At 37.2% G+C, this 20,916-nt stretch overlaps 1 protein-coding gene across 1 annotated transcript in view; it reads right to left on the bottom strand.

Moving 5' to 3' along the window:
• Nucleotides 1-20,916, bottom strand: part of LOC125227633 (large neutral amino acids transporter small subunit 2) — a 34,639-nt gene that overhangs the window by 11,651 nt on the left and 2,072 nt on the right. Inside the window, exons 2-4 of the mRNA XM_048131990.1 lie at nt 10,694-10,992; nt 5,547-5,672; nt 1,704-1,845 (exon numbers count right to left, since the gene is read on the bottom strand). Of these exons, the coding sequence (XP_047987947.1) occupies nt 1,704-1,845; nt 5,547-5,672; nt 10,694-10,992 (567 nt within the window). The remainder of the gene's footprint in view (nt 1-1,703; nt 1,846-5,546; nt 5,673-10,693; nt 10,993-20,916) is intronic.

Below are 20,916 nucleotides of genomic sequence, written 5' to 3'. Positions count from 1 at the left end.
ATTGTTAAAAGAAGAGGGAACTTTGGGGTCATTTTCTATCGAGCGAAGTTGTAACATTCATGTTGTTCAACTCCATAACATACTCACCAGATCCTGAAATTTAACATATATCGTTTTCAGATTTTTCCATTGCGTTTTCCTATGTTTTTAACGGCTTCAAAAAACGAGTGCGCGCAGCGTCTACGGAAATATATCGCCTTCCTCTTTTATTCATAACTCGTGTAGATTTAAAACACTCCCTTCGGTCGTGTTTTAATCTATCGCCACTCGTTTCGGACTTCCTTTTTTACGCACTTGTATCGTAATGTACTATTTCACACAGATGGTGCTTTTTTTACGCCCTAGTGCGAGAAGTGGTTCATATGTCAGGTCGAAACTTCGGAGGGTCATCTGTACTAAAAAACGTCGTACGATACATGTGCGTAAAAGAAATTCGTAACTAATTTATCGCCACTCATTTTGAACTTCCTTTTTTTCGCACTTGTGCTGTAATGTACAGACTATATTCCGTATATTCGATAGTGAATGTTGAATGAAATATTTTATCGTCTACACATTTTATCGTGCGCCAGAACCACGTCATTATAAGAATGTCTGAGCCCAGACTTGTCCTATAAGTGAAGATCGTGCCTCCACGTAATATCGCTTATAAATATCTCTCGTTATTTGTTCCTCTATTTCCTTAGCTTCATTAAATGACGAGAAGGTATCTATGGTGTCATGTTACAAGTAAATTGGACTAATAGAGTATATATTGGGTTGATTAGTGGTGACCAAATCAACAGTTTAATTGAACTGTTTGTACAGGATGCCCAGCTAAGATTTACGATTTCAGGTTGTTCATATTTTCAAAGTCACTTTTACAAAAATTTCGAAGTGCCTTGTGTATTTATTTATGCAAACTTTGTGAACCATTTTCACTGATCAATCAGTAACTAAAATCCGGCACCCACCTTGTAGGTAAGTACATAGCTATTTGGAATATTATCTGCCTCTGGCACAGATTCTGTGGCCTCTGGACACCCTGTACACAGTTATTTGCTAAGATGCTGCAAATTTTTGATAATAGACGTCACATGACATACCTTGAGTCGGGTCAAACTGTCTATGCAGCGCATTTGATACAAATGTTTCTTTTTGACCCAGTGGTTGACTGGTAGCGAATGCCTTAAGGCATTAAATCCACCATTTGTACTTATTTTTTTATGTGCAATAAAGTATAAATAATAGTTATTTGTTATACAAGGGGGCAAAGTTGTATTTTAACGCCGAGTGTGGAATTGAAAAACGAGCAAGTGAAAGGATTCTATAGTTGAACCACGAGCGAAGCGAGTGGTTCGAGAATAGAATCCTGAACTTGCGAGTTTTTTAACACACGAGAAGTAAAATACATTTGCACCCGAGTGTAACACAAAACTTTTCCCCTCACTATAACGAGGAAACTACAACGCAAAAAAATGCGTTTATCACTGCTTCCAGTGGCTCCACAGGTGGTAAATCATCTTAATTACTAGATTCACCTACTTTTATCAATTTTAAAGCAGTTAATTTGACTTTATTCAAGGTCAAATTACTTTACCCACTAGTGGATAAAATGCGTTTTTACCCGCTGGTATTAAAGGACAAAACACGTGTTTCCGAGCTAGTGAGGGGAAAATAAATAAAACCCCTGTGCGTCTTTAAAGTTTGTTAGATGAACTTACTTGTACGGATCCTGTAGTTCTTCTGTGACGAAGTTGAGGTAGTTCCAGCCGCCGAAAGCGAACAGACCAGAGTAGAAGGCCAGCGCCACAGATCCAGCTGTGTACTTGCCCTCCCACGCGTTTTCAAAGTTCTCCGTGTGTCCTGCCAAATTCAATTTACGTTTTAACCAACTTCGAAAAGGGACATAGTACCACAGCATATTTGCAGCGAATTAGGTAGCACAAAAAAAAGTGGATGTGTTATTATCACTTATCGTGGACGTCAAATGAGTAAGGGCCCATTTAGACGGTACGAGAACTCGCATACGAGTTTTATTATATTACGGCATTTGATTGCTGTGCAAAATTGTATGTAACCTCAACAGCCCGCAATGTAACTAAAATCGCATTCGAGTTCGCACGCCATCTAAATAAGGCCTAAGAAATTAAGACCAAAAATCGCTGTAAAGTTAGCTTGGTCTAGCCCTAGACACGGTGATAAATAACAATTGCCTAGGGTTATTTCTAAAGTGATTCATATTTGTCTCAGAAAGTTATTAGTAGATATCAACTTTCATGGAAATCGGCTACAGTAATTGTAGGTACTTTATCTACTTACCTATCTACTTATAGGATTAAATTAGAGTGGAGTGACACGCTACTTTATAAGTAAACTTAAGGTGTTAGGTACTTATTTCTTACTAACTTTACAAGCAATTTTACCTAAATTCCATAAAATAAAGAGTTTACAAAAAAAATATAGAAAAATGAACTAACTTTCGTGACCTTTGCATCGACGAAAGGTTTCCATTAATCAATCAATCTTTATTGCACCATGGTAAATGTAAATATAGAAATAAGTTATTTGTTATACAAGGGAGCAAAGTTGTATTTTAACCGAGTGTGGAATTGCAACACGAACTAGCGAATGGATTCTAGGGTTGAACTACGAGCTAGCGAATGTATTCTATGGTTGTACGAGCGAAGCGAGTGGTTCGAAAATAGAATCCTGAGCTGTATTTTTTTTTTGTAGTTATACGCGATTAAGTCCCGATTTAAAAAAATAATAATTATAGGGAGAAAATTGTCCTGTCTGGGACATGCCTAGTTACAAGAAATTATATTTAAAAAAGTAACTAATGACACGTTCGGATTTCAAATATTCTTTGCACTCTTGTGAATAAAATGCGATTTTGCTATCTGTTTTTAAAGAATAAAAAAAGTCCTTTCCGATCTAGTGAGGTGAAAATAATTAATCTTGTTTTAAGTAGGTACCTACTTGATTGTGAAGTAAAGAATTATTTAAGTCATATGTAGACACAGTCAACTATAAAGAAATGTGAGCCTCTTGCATAGATAACAGAAAATATGGGCATCAAAAGATGGCAAAATATGGCAACCCTGAGTCTACTCTAAACCGCGACCAAAGACCTTTACAGGGGACCGCTCAATCACATTTTTTGCCATACGAAATTAAACCTTATTGCTGAAACAGAAAGTCGATCGTATCAGACTAGCGAAAACGGTCCACATGAGAGGGCATTGTTTGGGCTGGTGTCCCTCTCGCACGTGTTGCCAGTGATAATGAGGTTCCCATATTAGTAGTATTTTTATCTGTATATTACCCGATTTTATAACTTCTTATATTATTTTAGTGTTATATTCTAACTAGGGTTTCGATATATTTCAAAAAATTTGAAAATAATTATAATGTAATTATTTTGATGCCAATAAATCAAAGATTTGTATAATTAAAAAATATGTTCAAATGGGTATTAGTAGATTTGGTAGTAACTTTGAAAATTGACTGGTATCCCCAATGTATGACAGTGATGACGTCACTGAATAATGATGACATTGTCAGTAAGTGCGAGAGGGACACCAGCCCAAACAATGACCTCTCATGTGGACACACTTTTTGACCTAACTAAACAATCTAGTTTAATAATTATAAATCTATGACCGCGACATGTTGACATTATGTGTATCATTTATTATTTTGTGGCCACAAGTAGCAGAAACTTGACTTCTCGATATTAATGGAAATACGAGTAAATAAGGATAATGTAATATTCATTAACATTGTACCTATTTTGAAATCATGTTAATGTAGAGCAGTTGTGTGTTTTATACAGTTGGTTTAAATTAATTGATAAAGATTAGGTAGTAGTTGGCAGATAGCTACAAGGGTAGTCAAACTTTATTATTTAATTTATATCTATCTTACCTACTCATTAATTTTAACTTTAATGAAAGCATCGCACTTAAAGGTACAATAATTGATGCTCTTTGTCAAAAAAATAGTGGATATGTGACTGAATGTACAATTATACAGTTTGCATAATAATCTTTATGGAAATAGATTTTATTTCAATTTATAAATATTCATAGACCCAGGATAACTAAATAACACGCAACAGAAACAGCAAAACCGGTACTGCTTGAAATTCAGTACCTAGGTAATACATGGAGTAGACGTACTTGTGTATTTCCATTAGGGAAGGGTGCTTAAACTTCATATCAGAATATCGTATGGCACTTTTGACCACATGGACCACGCACTTTTGCAGCTCACTGTACATATATATTATGTATCTACCTACTTTTAACAGTTCTAACGAGCCGATTTCGATCCCATTCAATGATAATAACCAATGCTTTCTGAACACAATACCACTTTAGATAATATAAAATATAATGAATTAATGACGCTAAAACTTGATCTTAAACTTGCCGTATTCGAACAATGCGTTTAGTATTTGAGCAAGATGTCACAAACATAATATATGATACCTGATCCGTCAGTGTCAAATATTTCTTATAAAAAAAAAAATTCTATTAAAATAAAATATTTATATTTCTATTTCAAATTTTATACACTGATACTAGAAGATATATTACAGTTCGAATAGAGCCGTTAGTAGCAGTTAAAAACGTTTAAATTATCTAGAAGACAAAAACTTTTCGAGAAATAAAGAGTTGTTAGACTTGTTGATGTCACTCAAAACAAAGTCGCTAAGTATTTGAAGCTAAAACTGTAGGTAATTAAAATTAGCCTAATTAAAAAAAATGATAAATATGATATAGCCAGTAGGCACCTACTTATTCCGATTCCGACTTTAACCGGTTGCAACGGATGTATGGATGGATGTGAGTCGTACGAAGTGGAAGTGGTCACTGCTAGCCGTTTAAATGACGGGGGAGACGATACTATAGAAGAGTACTTAATATTAAGACCATGCACGAGTATGAGTGCCTCTCTATACCCACACAGAGGAAGACAGGTTAGGCGGAAAACTATTTGGATGAGAAACGTCTTTTGAAAGAGACAAAAGATTTAGTTTACAATTAAAACTGTCCTCTACAGTTGAAAATAGTATAACTTTTGCTATAGTAATGAAGACGGCGGCAAGGTTCCGGTTCAAACCATTCCACAGACTAGCCGAGGAGAAGACTTCACCTACGACGGATCCAGATCGCCCAGAAGGTGCCTACCTATTCAATTCATATCTTTGATTTGCTACATAATGCTGGTGGACTCTGAATCTGTCATTATTTTAATAGTTCAATAGTTCAATAGTTCTTTATTTGCATACCATATAATTTTACAAATCTTGTACATATTATTTATGGGATTTTTTTTCGGAGTCTAAAGCGGGCGATATAGCAAGAGTTGGTACTTTCAATATCTTGTATCACAAGTACTTCATTTCGCGTGTTGCGATTTTTTTTCGGAGTCTAAAGCGGGCGATAATATTTCCGTTCTTAAATTCTGGGTAATGCCTCAGATAAGCTACAGACACCTGGCAATTTTTAGAAAATTGGTGTTTGTGAAAAGTGGAAATGCTCCAAAAGTGAACTTACCAATACAGATGTAGTAAAGACCGGAGATGATGATGACCACGAGCGCAAACAGCTTGGAGGAGGTGAACACATCCTGGATTCTCATGGTCCACCTCACGCTGATGCAGTTGATGGCTGTCAGGACACCTGCAACAATTACGTCATCAGTCTGACGTCTAAGACACCGACAAGAGCTACAGTCTCTTAAATTATGGAAAAGTCTCGGTACAGAGAGAGCTAGCTTCTGCATGCTATGATGATGATGAATCAACTAGAGTTATGTCGTGTTTGAGAACGTGTTCATAAGAAATGTTCTCACTCGAGAATATAAATACTTATGTGGTGAAAAAAATCGAAATAAGATGTCAGAAAAAATGACGGACACCACCAGTGGCGAAGGCCGGATTTGAACATTTTGAACCGGCGTCTTTAGCAATCCGGGCTAACGCCATGAACTCCTAGGCCACCCCGTCACAGCAGAAGCCGTCGAAATTTCTCTTCTACATGCCAACTTTGTAAGACTAGGTGTCTTTGACCAACTCTAAGGGCAAGCAGTAGGTGCTTGTACCTCCTATACGAAACCTTACAGGTTTACGTTATGTTGTGAAATTAAGAACTGCTCTAAGTTGAAGCTTTAAAGAATCAAATTAAGTAAGTACCTACTTCAGTGAATTATTTAAGTCTAAGAATTTGTAGAACGAAAACGAAAAGAAAGGATATTGAAGGTTTCTAGTAGTCTCCAATGTCCTCATGCTCACTGATATAGCGGGTCGAAAATAAGTATCTAATCCATACCAATATTATAAATGAGAAATTGTGTGTGTATGTTTGTTTGTCCGTCCTTCACGGCAAAACGGAGCGACGAATTGGCGTGATTTTTTTAAGTGGAGATAGTTGAAGGGATAAAGAGTGACATAGGCTACTTTTTGTCTCTTTCTAACGCGAGCGAAGCCGCGGGTAAAGCTAGTAAACATATAATTATTCAAAGATAAAAAATTCAGTGCGTACAAATACTACAAATCAACGCTTCTCCGAGACAGAAAATTAAATTGCGTCTTCAGCGAACATTGTCAATGATTTTACTCAGTTTGCGCTCAATCGTAACTGAATTTTCGCCGGCAACTGCTTGATTTTCCGAGTGAGTGGTGCCTTGGGGTAATTAGGTTAAGTGACGCTTCCTTTCGACGTGAGAGGAGCCGTCGAACGGTCAATTAGGATGTTTATCGAGCCGCTTATCTTGGAAGAGCTTCGATTTTTCATTCATTGTATTCACCTTGTGAATAATTGTTTTGACATAAGTATAAGGACTTTGCTTAGGAACTGCTTAGTTTCTGTTATTTAAGAAAGAAGTAAAATAACCTGTGACATCACCACATTAGACTCAGTGTATATACAGCAGACACACAGGCATATGAAACAGTGTAAGTAGAATAACATGTTGTATAAGTGTTAAAAACAGCGGTAGGTATATTAATAGTTATTTGTTATACTAGGGGGCAAAGTTGTATTTTAACGCCGAGTGTGGAATTGAAAAACGAGCAAGTGAAAGGATTCTATAGTTGAACCACGAGCGAAGCGAGTGGTTCGAGAATAGAATCCTGAACTTGCGAGTTTTTTAACACACGAGAAGTAAAATACATTTGCACCCGAGTGTAACACAAAACTTTTCCCCTCACTATAGCGAGGAAACTACAACGCAAAAAATGCGCTTATCACTGCTTCCAGTAGTTCCACAGGTGGTAAGTCATCTCTATTACTAGATTCACTAACTTTTATCAATTTTAAAGCAGTTATTTTGACTTTATTCAAGGTCAAATAACTTTACCCACTAGTGGATAAAATGCGTTTTTACCCGCTGGTATTAAAGGACAAAACACGTGTTTCCGAGCTAGTGAGGGGAAAAATTCATAATATTGACATACAAATAAGCGAATTACTTAGTGATAAGTACTTAATCAACCTACTTACTACCGATCGTTTCGTGAGTAAATATTGAGACTAATGAGGAATTAAAGAAGATTGTTGTTTAGTATTTGATTAGGTAATTTAAAGTACCGTCGGAACAGTAAGTACACAACGTTTAAGATAGCAATAGCAGTAAACCGGCGTACAAACAATAACATAGACCGTGAGAACCACGCGGCACGATAAGAAACTTTTTTGTCACGAGATTACATGAAACTATATTATTGTAGGCCTCCACTAAAGCATATTTGGTACTAGTATTTAGTTCACACTTACACCAGTCTTTGGAGACATTAGTCAGTATGCGAACACCAATATCATCGCTGGAGTAACACGCTAACCATTCAACAGGTTTCTTAACACTTCCAGTGCCAAGCAGCCCATTTCCATGCAGAATATTAGTACATAGTGTTCTTAGCAGTGAATGTGTTAAGACGATACAGGGGTCAATTCTCCATACAAACGCTCTCGACTATTTCCTCCCTGGTTTTTGAATACAGAGCAATGATTTTTTCAACACAGATTATTATTATTTTTATCTGTGTCGGACCGTTTTGATTTTTTTGATATTATCATTTTTAAAGACGCTAGAGCCCATCAAAATTTTCCAAAAACGGTCTTATTGATTATGGCGCAAAAAAAGGTGTGGTATTCAAATTTGGTAACAATTAGGCAAAAAAACTAAACGGTCCGACACAGATTATTTCATTGTTACTCAGATTCTTAAATTTCGTTACGATTGATTAAGTTTTGAAGGAGGAAACATTGCGGAACATTTTAAAGATTTTTTCGAATTATCTTTTAACTGAGTTTCTTAATGGACAATTTTTTTTCGATAAATCTAGTTAATAACAATAGTATATTTAACTATAGTTCCCATATTGAAAGGGGCTCCTTTCCATTTTAGCATTTTCGCTCCTGTAGCGTCTTAAGGAATCTTACGGATGTATTACTTCCGTCGACAAGTGCGTAAATAGAGGTACATACTACGCACATTCCACACACAAGGGGTTCAGGTGCTATTGCCGACACCAACCATTCAATACCACTCAATACTGCGACGTAAAACCGATCGTTTCGATCAGGACAACAATTCTGTTTGCTGCCCACGTTGTTCAGGGAGACAAACAAGATCGTTTAGATAAACGATTGCAATCGGCAGTTGTAGCTATCGAATGTGAATCGATAAGAAGAATGAAGTCAGAAGTGTTAGCGAATTCAAACGAGAGCAATGCACCCAAGTTCTTGGATTATTATTCTTATTAAAACTTTCCCACTTTGATAATTTATTTTTTTATTTATTTATTTATTAACTTAAGTGTATACAGCTTATACAAGTACAGTGTCCCACAAAACAGTTTCCACGGTTTGACTGTGGGATCGTGCAGTCTCTACTCTCTTATAAAACAATCTATATCATTAAATACTTATGATAAACTATTTCTATACACAATTTATGAGGTAACTACGCAGCTTTTTACCAAATTTAACTTTGTTGGCTTCCTGTCTGGTGTCAGTGGGCAGGCTGTTGAGTATGTAGGGAAGGCGTTTGTGAAGACATCTATCGCCGTAGTAGTTAGTGACCCTGGGCACAACAAACTTGCCCGCAGACACCGACCTGGTTCCACAAACATCGTTAGAGTGTAACTGGGTATGCTCTCGACTGCCATGGTTGTTATACAAAATTAAATATTTATGCTTATGACTCACCGGAAGAATATTACATATTTTGAACAAATTTCTGTAGTCTTTTTTATTTTTATCTTTAGTTTTATTACTAACTAACAATTTTAGGAATCTTATTTGCATACCTTCTATCTTGTTTAGATTAGTTTTAGTTGTTAATCCGTAACAGTCTAGAGCATAACCAATTATCGATTCAACTAAGGATACATATAAATATTTTAGAATATGCAGAGGTACTTTGAATCTTAGATAATAAAATTTTCCTAATAATATTTTAAGCTTGCTACAAATAAAGTCAACATGTTGCGTCCAGGAGAAGTGTTCATCTACTTTAAGGCCTAAATATGTTACACACTTAACACGAGAGATGGGATTACATTGGCAGTCTAATATATTATTATGCATACAAGAAAAATTATGGGTTATAATAGGAGTTGACAGGTTAGGTACTTCTAGGTAGGGAGATCGAATGAATAATAGCTTAGTTTTATCAGCATTAAGCACAATGCCATTATCATGCGACCAACGAACTACTGCATCGACATCTTGCTGAACCAAGCGGCAGGTGTCGGGCAGCTCACTCGCACTGCCGGCGCGCAATATGCACAGGTCGTCGGCGAACATGTGCGCCGAGCAGTGCCGCAGCACGCCGCACAGGCTGTTCACGTGCATCAGATAATCAATACTTACTTACCTGTACATTAATCATAGGAAAGTAATTCATGAATATTATAAGTAATTCATGATTATTAATGGTCGTTTTCTTTCACTATGCAAGTAGACACATAATCTACATTAATTTATTAGAATTGCAAAAGAGAATGTATCGAACAACGTACGCATTTAGAATAGACATCAAGAGATTTCTCTTAACCCGGTTAAGGTTATTAAAGAACTAAATTTCGCTTTAAATATTTGATGCTTTCCCTTGTTCGATTTGTATAAGCTGTATGTCTCGATACTCTCGATATACCTTCTCTCATTAGGTCAAGTCAATCTACACCTGTAGAGCGGAATGAACATACCAGTATCAAATAGCTGTCCATTACTTTTAGTAAATATACACTTATAATTATATGTAGTAGTATAAGTATAGGTACACAGCTAGTTGCCCTTAAAACGTTTAATGAGGGATACGTTAATGTTATTAGATACTACCATTGTTAACTTGAAATCAAATATAGAAACTTATTAGGAATGTATGTACGGAATACGGGATATAAAGTCGCCGCAGTCAGTTCCTAATACACACATTCTAAGAATCGGCGAAATGGAAATTCCCACCAGCAAAACATAAATAAAACAAATAAAAAACCTAGACAGACAGGGGTTCTCCTGCGGCCGATCACGCGGATCACGCTCCAGAAAAAAAAGGAAAAGGTTCATGGTTGTTCCCCTACCAGTCGTCCCAATTTGCCATAATGTTCAAGGTCAAAAATACAGAAAAAATACTAGTTGTCCCTTTGTTTCCAAAGATAGAGAACAACTGGTTACGTAACCCAATTTTTTTTACTTACAGAGACACACAGCAGCCAGCAACTTGACAGCGTCCTGCGGCGGTTCGCACTCCGGGAAGAAGGGTTTGACGACGTAATGGCCGAAGGTCAGCGCCACGATCGCCTGCGTCGTGGGCCTGATGATCAGCAGGGCTATCCACATTCGCAGGAACGCTGGGAGCGGCCCGAAGGCCGCGTGGATGTACGCGTAGTCTCCGCCTGATCGGGTTATGGAAGTACCCAGCTCGGCGTAGCAGAGAGCTCCGAGAGTCGACAGGATGCCGCAGACAACCCATATTAGAAGGGACACTGCTACCGATCTGCAAACAAAGTAAAAAAAAATACGTTTTATTAAAAAAAATCCGTACACTGACTGACTGACATTTTATTCGAAACTTCACAGGAAGATTCCTTAAGACATATGACTGAATACGTGTTTCAGGTTTTTTGAAAATTTAACCCCTAAAAGGGTGAAAAGGGGGTGATAAAGTCAAAAAATCAATATGGGTATCGTTTTTATGGTTTATCGGGTCGCTGATCACGATAAATACAACGTTTTTAAAATTTAACGAGGCGGAAGTAAAATACCTTCTCCCCTGTTGTGGTGCAATGGGGTTTAAATATCAAAAAAATATATAAAAGAAGATATTGACTGACTGACTGACATATCAACACACAGCCAAAACCGCTGGTCCTAGAGATTTCAAATTTGGCACGTAGGTTCCTTATATGGTGTAGAGGAGCATTAAGAAAGGATTTTCCAAAATTCACCTCCTAAGGGGGTCAAATGGGGGTTCAAAGTTTGTATGGGGAAACAAGATTAGTTTGACTATTTTATTCGAAACTTCACAGGAAGATTCCTTAAGATATATGACTGAATACGTGTTTCAGGTTTTTTGAAAATTTAACCCCTAAAAGGGTGAAAAGGGGGTGATACAGTCAAAAAATCAATATGGGTATCGTTTTTATGGTTTATCGGGTCGCTGATCACGATAAATACAACGTTTTTAAAATCTAACGAGGCGGAAGTGAAATACCTTCTCCCCTGTTGTGGTGCAATGGGGTTTAAATATATAAAAGAAGATATTGACTGACTGATTGATATATCAACACACAGCCGAAACCGCTGGTCCTAGAGATTTCAAATTTGGCACATAGGTTCCTTATATGGCGTAGAGGAGCACTAAGAAAGGATCTTTCAAAATTCTACTCTTAAAAGGGTGAAATGGGGGTTCAAAGTTTGTATGGGGAAACAAACAATTAGTTTGACTATTTTATTCGAAACTTCACAGGAGGATTCCTAAAGACATATTATGACTAAGTAAATACATGTTTCAGGTTTTTTGAAAATTTGACCCCTAAAGGGGTGCAAAGGGGTTTTTTTTTTTTTTATACTACGTCGGTGGCAAACAAGCATACGGTCCGCCTGGTGGAAAGCGGTCACCGTAACCTATGAACGCATGCAACGCAAACAGTGTCACATGCGCGTTGCCACCCCATTAGAAACTTGTACATTCCCTTTTGCTGTGTTAAGTACACAGCAAAAAGGAGTGTACAAGTTCCAAGGAGGGGTCGGGTTGTCGGGGGTAAAGTCAAAAACACAATATGGGTATCGTTTTTATGGTTTATCGGGTCGCTGATCACGATAAATACAACGATTTTAAAATCTAATGAGGTAGAAAAGAAATTTTCTCCCCTGTTGTTGTGCAATGGGGTTAAAATATCCAAAATAGCCATAAGTATAGCTTTAGTTTTTATCTTTACTTCTGGTTCAAGAGATTTCAAATTGACACGGAAGTTCCTTAGAGGAGCACTAAGAAAGGATTTTTCAAAGTTCACCTCCTAGCCTAGCATGATAATTTGACAGGGGCAAGGACAGGGACAGGGCCAGGGACAGGGACAGGGACAGGGACGGGGACGGGAACGGGATAGGGTTAGGGATAGGGATAGGGATAGGGATAGGGATAGGGATTGGGATTGGGATAGGGATAGGGATAGGGATAGGGATCGGGATCGGGATCGGGATCGGGATCGGGATAGGGATCGCTATAGGGATAGGGATAGGGATAGGGATAGGGATCGGGATAGGGATAGGGATAGGGATAGGGATAGGGATAGGGATAGGGATAGGGATTGGGATTGGGATAGGGATAGGGATAGGGATAGGGATAGGGATCGGGATAGGGATAGGGATAGAAATAGGGATAAAAATAGGGGACGGGGACGGGGATAGGGATAGGGGAGGGACGGGGACAGAGACGGGACGGGAACGGGGACGGGGACAAAGATAGAGATAGGGACGGGGACAAAGATAGAGATAGGGACGGGGATAAGAATAGGGATTGGGGTCGGAATAATCGGTCGGCAATCGTTATCTAGGCAATTTTTTACCATAGGTTTACCTATTGAATTTTAATAGGTTTTCTTGACGATACCTATAACGAACCAAAACCCTATTTCTAGGTAGATATCATCAGTGTCACCGCGTCACGAGTCTTGAAATGTATTGGGTTGGGTCCTTTAAAAATATATCTAGGGCATTCCAAAACTTTTAATTTACCGCACAGACGCACAGTTTCTAACAGGTAGACTACTTTAATTTACCATAGGTAAGGTAAGGTAGGGTACCTACTATAAGTACTCTACACCCATATTTTTACAATTTACTGTAGGTACCTACTCTACGTAATCAATTAATAGTACATTATACATATACAAGTGCGTAAAAAAGGAAGTTCGAAACGAGTGGCGATAAATTAAAACACGATCGAAGGGAGTGTTTTAAATCGACACGAGTTACGAATTTCGCACGTGTGTCGTACGACGTTTTTCAGTACAGATGGCCATCCAAAGTTTCAACCTGGCATATAATGAAGCACTTGTATCGTAATGTACTATTATTACACTGCTTACAACATTTTAGCCCCTTCCCTTGCGCTATGTTCAAAATTAAAGCAGAACTCAGATCTTGTCAAATCTACATACAAATTAGCATTACTTAAGTGTATTATTCATCAATATCATTATATCACATGACCCAATTTTAGTTATACGGTTCACTGCGTAAAGATCTAATGGTTAAACCAAGTCTAAGTACACATACCTACTATGTAAGCTAGATGACAAGTCTAGCTCATTCATCAAGATAATATTCCTTATACAACGTCTAGACTGTTATAGCAATGTCTACCTATCTTATAGTTAGTCTTATTATTACCTAACGTGCATTAGGGTAATTCCGAAAGTCGTCTAATTACGAAAGTCGCATAAAATCACCATTATTTTCATCATATCAAGATTCCCCTTTCGGAATTTCCAGAGCATTTCTGTCATTCGGAATTACCCTAATGCACCTTATATGATAGATAGGCAGTACCTATGTTTAAATACGTATAATCCGTCACATTGCCTATATCAGAAATATGATTTTTCCCCTCACTAGCTCGGAAACACGTGTTTTGTCCTTTAATACCAGTGGGTAAAAACGCATTTTATCCACTAGTGGGTAAAGTAATTTGACCTTGAATAAAGTCAAATTAACTGCTTTAAAATTGATAAAAGTAGGTGAATCTATTAATAAATATGATTTACCACCTGTGGAACTACTGGAAGCAGTGATAAACGCATTTTTTGCGTTGCAGTTTCCTCGCTATAGTGAGGGGAAAGTTTTGTGTTACACTCGGGTGCAAATGTATTTTACTTCTCGTGTGAAAAAAAACTCGCAAGTTCAGGATTCTATTCTCGAACCACTCGCTTCGCTCATAGAAAAAGCAGAATCCTATTCACTTGCTCTGTCAATGTCACTGTCAGAAACCGTTCTGACAGTGACAATGACAGCCACAAATTTTTCAATTCCACACTCGGCGTTAAAATACAACTTCGCCCCCTTGTATAACAAATAACTATTAAGTACTTATGTGATAGTTTTTAAAATAAAAGCATATTATCTTTTTAAGAAGGCAAAGGGAGGGTTGAAAAATACTAAGATAGATAGCAGCCGCAACCCCAACAACTTGCAGTTTGTCTGTATGGGGCATACCCTGTAGTTACTATAGTAACTATTTATTAATCTGTGGTACGGGGCCTTGCCTTAGTTTTCTTGCAAATCGCTGCAATAGGTACAACGTTGATAAAATGTATGCCCATTATGAGTCTCCCGTATTTGTAGTAAAGCGCATGCGGGCAACATATCTGATAAGTTGATAACCGACTATGGTAAATTACAATATTATCAGGTCCTATTTGCATTAGATATATAAAAAGCCGAGTATAGAGCTGGTAACCTTTTGTTATCGATTCATTTTTGTAAAGCTATTGATGTTGACTGTACTAAGCTAAAGGATATTTTATAATACGTATGAAACATGATACACATAGATCAGTAATTAAACCCTAACCATAGCTCCACATAGTAGACAGATTATACGCGCGTAACTTGATCCTAAGTCTTTGTATGCTACCTGCCCGCCATACTAAGTGATCAGTTGATCACTCCCTACTCTGAGGTTACATTGCATAGGTTTCAGGGACGTTTACTTAAATGTGTAGCTGCTATTGGCATAATTGGAAAATTACTTGAAATTAAAGAATTCCTAAAAAATAAATTTGTCAATATAAATATTTTTAGTAAAAGACATAGACATATTTAGAAGCTTATTGTTTACTACTGCAACCGTATGTCACTCAATCAATCAAAAAACAATATCAATGATTTTATGCGGATGCCTATGAGAGTTCCTAGCAGATAGGCAACAATAAAAATCTTACTAAGCATCATAGAACCTGAACCCCTTACAAATACAATTCCCAGAAATAAGATTAAACGAAGGGATACACATACACACAAAAAATATTTCGAGAAACAAGCTTGTAACAGACAGACCAATCAGTGGAGAACTATAATAAATAAGATTTCGTAGAAATATGGCCAAAAGAGAAGTACCAGTGCATATTTTATATAAGCAGTACTTATTTATGCCTCTTCATCATGCAGGTGTGGATTTATGATTGGAAAGTAATAATTAATTTTCTGATCATAAACACCGCTACATAATCTTGACCAAGAAGTAGAAAGTAACGCAGGAAGTCATTCATAAACAAGAATCATCAAATCGATCATGCGGGTCGAATTGAGGACAGTATCGACGTGGTTCCTTAGCTAGCTGGCTAGTAAAGTAGATCATTCTTCGAATTATTACTGATCTTGCAAAAACATCAGTCTGCCAATAAAGAGAAATTAAAAAATGGCAACATAGAATCTGCTCTGCTACTCGATGGAATCACACTCTTCGGCCGGCAACAGACAGTCTTAATTTTCATAATCTTAAAAAATCATAATCTTATAAAATAAGATTGACTGCCTTGCCACACACATTCTTAAAATTCAAATTATTCGCAATCTGTCAGATCAATCTGAAAAAAATCATAATCTTAAAAAATAAGACTGTGTGTGGACAGTTGCGAAATTGTATGGGAATCCGTGCACTCGATCTGATTTCATAAGATTATGATTTTTTAAGATTATGAAATTTAAGACTGTCTGTTGCCGGCCTTAGTCAGCGACTGCAGTTTAGTGAGAAAGAAGAAAATGACCCACATTAAAATCACATCCCATCTCATCTTAAAAGCCACACTTAGGTTTAGTTGTACAATCCTCTTAGAGTTGCAGCTGTCCATGGGAGACAAGCGAATCGTATGCTCGATATGCCATATAAATAGCCACAAAATTAATATTTAAAAAAAACCCCGACATAGTGGACCGATTTTCATGAAACATGGCTAAGAACACTCCCGACCAACTCAGCTTCTAAACAAAAAACACTTAAGACGCTACGGAAGCGAAAATGCTAACTAAAATGGAAAGGAGTCCCCCTTTCAATTTGAGAATTTCAGTTAAAAATATACTAGTGTTTTTAACTAGATTTATCGAAAAAAAAATCCAAAAAATGTCCATTCAGAACAACTCAGTTAAAAGATATTGCGACAAAATCTTTAAAACCGAGGTTCCGCTCTCGACTGTTTCCTCCTTCAAAACTTATTTAAACGGAACGAATTTTGAGAATCTGAATAACAAAGAAATAATCTGTGTCGGACCGTTTTGATTTTTTGGCTAATTGTTACCGATCTTGAGTATCACACCTTTTTTGTAGCCATATTGAAAAACCGTTTTTAGAAATTTTTGATTGGCTCTAGCGTCTTTTAAAACAAAAATAGCAAAAAAATCAAAATGGTCCGACACAGATAAAAATAATAATAATCTGTGTTGAAAAAATCATTGCTCTATCTTCAAAACTCAGGGAGGAAATAGTCGAGAGCGTTTGTATGGAGAATTGACCTAAATTGGTTCAGCCGTTTGGGAGCTACGATGCCACAGACAGACAGACAAACAGACAGACACATCAAACTTATAACACCCCGTCGTTTTTGTGTCGGGGGTAAAAATAGAATCGTACTAAGTTAACTAGGCAGCGACATTGACAGCAATACCGGTGCAAATATTATTTAAATTTTTTTTTTTTAAATTGTGACGCTTACTTAACCCTTGCGCAGATGAGGCAGACAAAATAGTTGCCAACGTTGGTCTAATTCTAGTAGGTAATGTAATTCGCTTAACGTAGGCGTAGACGCATCAGGTGGCTTCATTTAGCGATAGGTGTTCAAGTTACGAATGAAGCCTTGAGGCCTTGACCCTGTTGCTACGGTGTTAACTGGACAAGAGGACGTTCACCCAACATTCGCGCCTCGAATAACAAGTTCAACAATTATCGCTTTTACGACAAAGGAAACGCTTGGAGAACAAGTTGCTCCTATCCAACCGGTTACAGTCCCAAGTCTAGAATGTTTCATATAAGAAGTATTTTAAGTTCTCATCATAATGGGATTCAAGGTTGTTTGTAGATAAAAATAAAATAAAGTCAAATGGTTGACTATTAAATAACAGAGGAAATTATTCAACGTATAGGGCTGTATAATTTATAATGAACTTTGAGGAAACATTAGGTAAGTACATAGTTACAAAGAAACAATAAGAGTAGGTGGACAAGAATGCTCATATCACCTTTGAGTGGCAATAAAAATACCAGAAATAAACACAATCAACATTATCTTGATAACGGATGCTGAAACTTGAGACGAGACGATTATCCAGCGGCTTACTCTTAGCATTGACTTGTATGAATCGCACTGCTCCGTTATTCAAAATCATGATATCGTCTTGACATCCATACTAATACACATAGCTGCAATGGGCACCGTTAATCAAATAGTTAACTTCGATAATCGCTAATCCGTTACTATAAAAGTTAACTTCGTTAAAAATCGTTAAAGCGATACATTTTTCAACAAATTTAACGGAAGTTAAAGTTAATCGATAATCCGTTAATCGTGATAAAAAAATAATTTTACTATAGCGAGTTGCATCAGTTATCAACTATTTAGTATTTGCGTAAGTTTACATGTTATTGTAAAAGCCCGAAGTTCGCCAAAATCTCTTAAAATCCCAGCTGACAATTGGTAACAGCGAAATGTTAATAAATATTGTCCACTTTGGACTTATACCGACGTTGGTGTAAATCCTAGGTTTTACTTTGGTGACCTGTAGATATTGGGTCATTCATGCGGTCGTAGTCATGGTGCGTCGGTTCCTCGGATTGAGACACCTCTAATCGAAGTTGTGATCCACGGTAACTTGTAGGTAGCGCGGCCCGCCAAACTTTGGCTTGATGCGTCGGTTGCACGATTTGTGTGTCATGCCTGATGATTTGCATTCTATTTTCCAGTTAGTGATGGGTGCAGTAGGACTAATAAATTTTAGCAGGTCTCGAACAAGTGATCCAAAGGCACCAACTGGTCTGTAGACTGTACGGGAAAATCCTAGGTTTCGCCGTACTCCGGGCTTTACAGTAGCGGGCAGAGCAAGTTTTACTCGACGCGTCCGGAACTGGATTAACGATTAACGGACTCGAAGAAATTTAACGGAAGTTAACGAATTTTTTAAAGTTAACTTAAAAGTTAATCCGTTAACCAAAATGTTAACTTCGTTAATTAACGATTAACGGATTAACGAGTTAATGCCCAGCTATGCTAATACATCTTCTGCTTCCTCCTACCCTTATCCCACGTTATGTGGGGTCGGTACATGTCTTCCTCTTCCATTCTCCTCTATCTCTCGTCATCTCAACACTCACATCTTTCTTTCTCATATCCTCTTTCACACAATCCATCCATCGTTGTTTGCGTTTACCTCTCCCTCTCCATCCATCAACCTTCATCTCCAACATTTTTTTGCCTATATTCTATGACATTCTTCCCTTCTCATTAGGATTGACCGTACCACGCTAACCTGCCACTCCTCATCTTGTCCGTTATAGCCAGCTTTCAAACTTCCCCTAATATACTCATTCCTGATCCGATCCATTCTGGTCACTCCACACATCCATCTCAACATTCTCATTTCCGCTACGTGCACTCTCCTTTCATCCTCCACCTTTGTCGCCCAGCATTCAGATCCATACAATACAACAGGATCCTTACATACAATACAACCATTCTAAAATCCTTACCAACTATAAATGGAAAAGTGTGTGTCTGTTTGTTTGTCCGTCTTTCAGGGAAGCGGAGCTAAACGAAGCGACGAATTTATGTGATAGTTGAAGAGATGGAGAGTGAAATACGCTACTTTTTGCCTCTTTCTAACACTCCTTTTCCCTAAAATGGGAGGTGGAGGTTTGTATAGAGCATTTTCGAATTTATCGTGAGTGAAGCCGCACGCAAAAGCTAGTCACTCACTACATAAGTACTTGTTTTTGGTCATGATATTCTTAATAAAATGCTTATTACATTGTATTAAAATAAGTTAGATTTAAAAAATTGCTATGCCCTTGCAGGGCCCATGTTTGAAACATTCATTGTCATAATTTTATACCTACCTATTTATACAACATGATTGCAAATAAAGAAGTTGAACTTAATAACAATAATAATTTTGCGAAACGGAAGCTTTGAGTGATAATGGTTAATTACGATCCCGGTAAGCAAGGTAAAAACAACAGTCTAAGCAGGCAATTATGGTCGCGCGATAAATAATAAAACATCTGGCCGTCCCTATCGCACTTAGTAATAGTGCGATAGGGACGGCCTGATATTTTATCGTCTATCGCGTGACCATGCTACCCGTGGAGATGCTACATCTATCTACTTATAACCGCACTCATGATTAGATATACAAACGGTTTGTCATATTCCATGTTTGTGTCGGCTATAACCATTGCGACGGAAACACAGACGGAAATTTGTTATGGCTACACTGTAGAAGAAGAAAACTAGGTACAGTCAGGGTACAGTTGATTCAGTCAGTGTTCAAAATGTCGATTATTTGAATGAAATTTCTTTTTTTTATATGAAACAAGAGTATTAAGAGTAGTTTATGACTATTAGTAAGTCTTCAAACGATTACAGACACACCTGCTTAAAATCGGCATACATTAAGTACCAGAGATTCCGAGTTTCCATATTAGGAAGGTAGTCAACATGACTACATGAGCCAGACCCTAGTTGCCATGTGAATTAAATCTGTAACAGAATGACTCAATAATTGCTAAGAGGTCATGATCGTGACATATGTCCAATTCATTGCCATTTACTCCAGCAAGCCTCTCTAATAAATGCCCGGCGAATAGCAAGGCCTTGTCACCTACATTCACGAGTGCAAAAAATATGCTATGGAGTTTCGCAAATTACGAGTTTGAGAACGCATTGTCTCACGGTATTAATAACTTGAGCGGGACTTTACCGCGTAGATCAGCAGTTCTCGAAAAGTTTGTACAAAAATTAAGGAAAAAGTTAAATTTGTTTTTGTTATTCCTCTTTTGTTATCAAGATTTTTTTGATGAATTGAGATTTTAGTAAGTTTTATTTCGTCATTAAGGTTCTCTAGTATGTATATTTTCTTAATTATAACAATTATCCTGTACATATCTTACGAAAGTCAACTTATATTACTAAATGTTGGTAACAAAATAGGATCAATTAATATTTGCTGACGTGGCTATGTAAGTATGTACAAAGTTGCCGGGAACTGCTCAGATACGAATTAAACTTTAAAATTTGGCTGTTCAGAAAACCTCTTTATTCTATTATATTTTAGGAAAATTTTAGATAGGTATTTAAAGTTTAAATCAATTAATAACTTATACATGAGACACGAGACATTTGATGATTGTGCAGCAAATTTTAATAAGGATTGC

This window comes from Leguminivora glycinivorella, chromosome 6 (genome assembly GCF_023078275.1).
Source record: "Leguminivora glycinivorella isolate SPB_JAAS2020 chromosome 6, LegGlyc_1.1, whole genome shotgun sequence".
Classification (NCBI taxonomy): domain Eukaryota; kingdom Metazoa; phylum Arthropoda; class Insecta; order Lepidoptera; family Tortricidae; genus Leguminivora; species Leguminivora glycinivorella.
The sequence above is the reverse complement of the archived record's forward strand: the minus strand, read 5'-3'. Positions and strand labels throughout refer to the sequence as shown.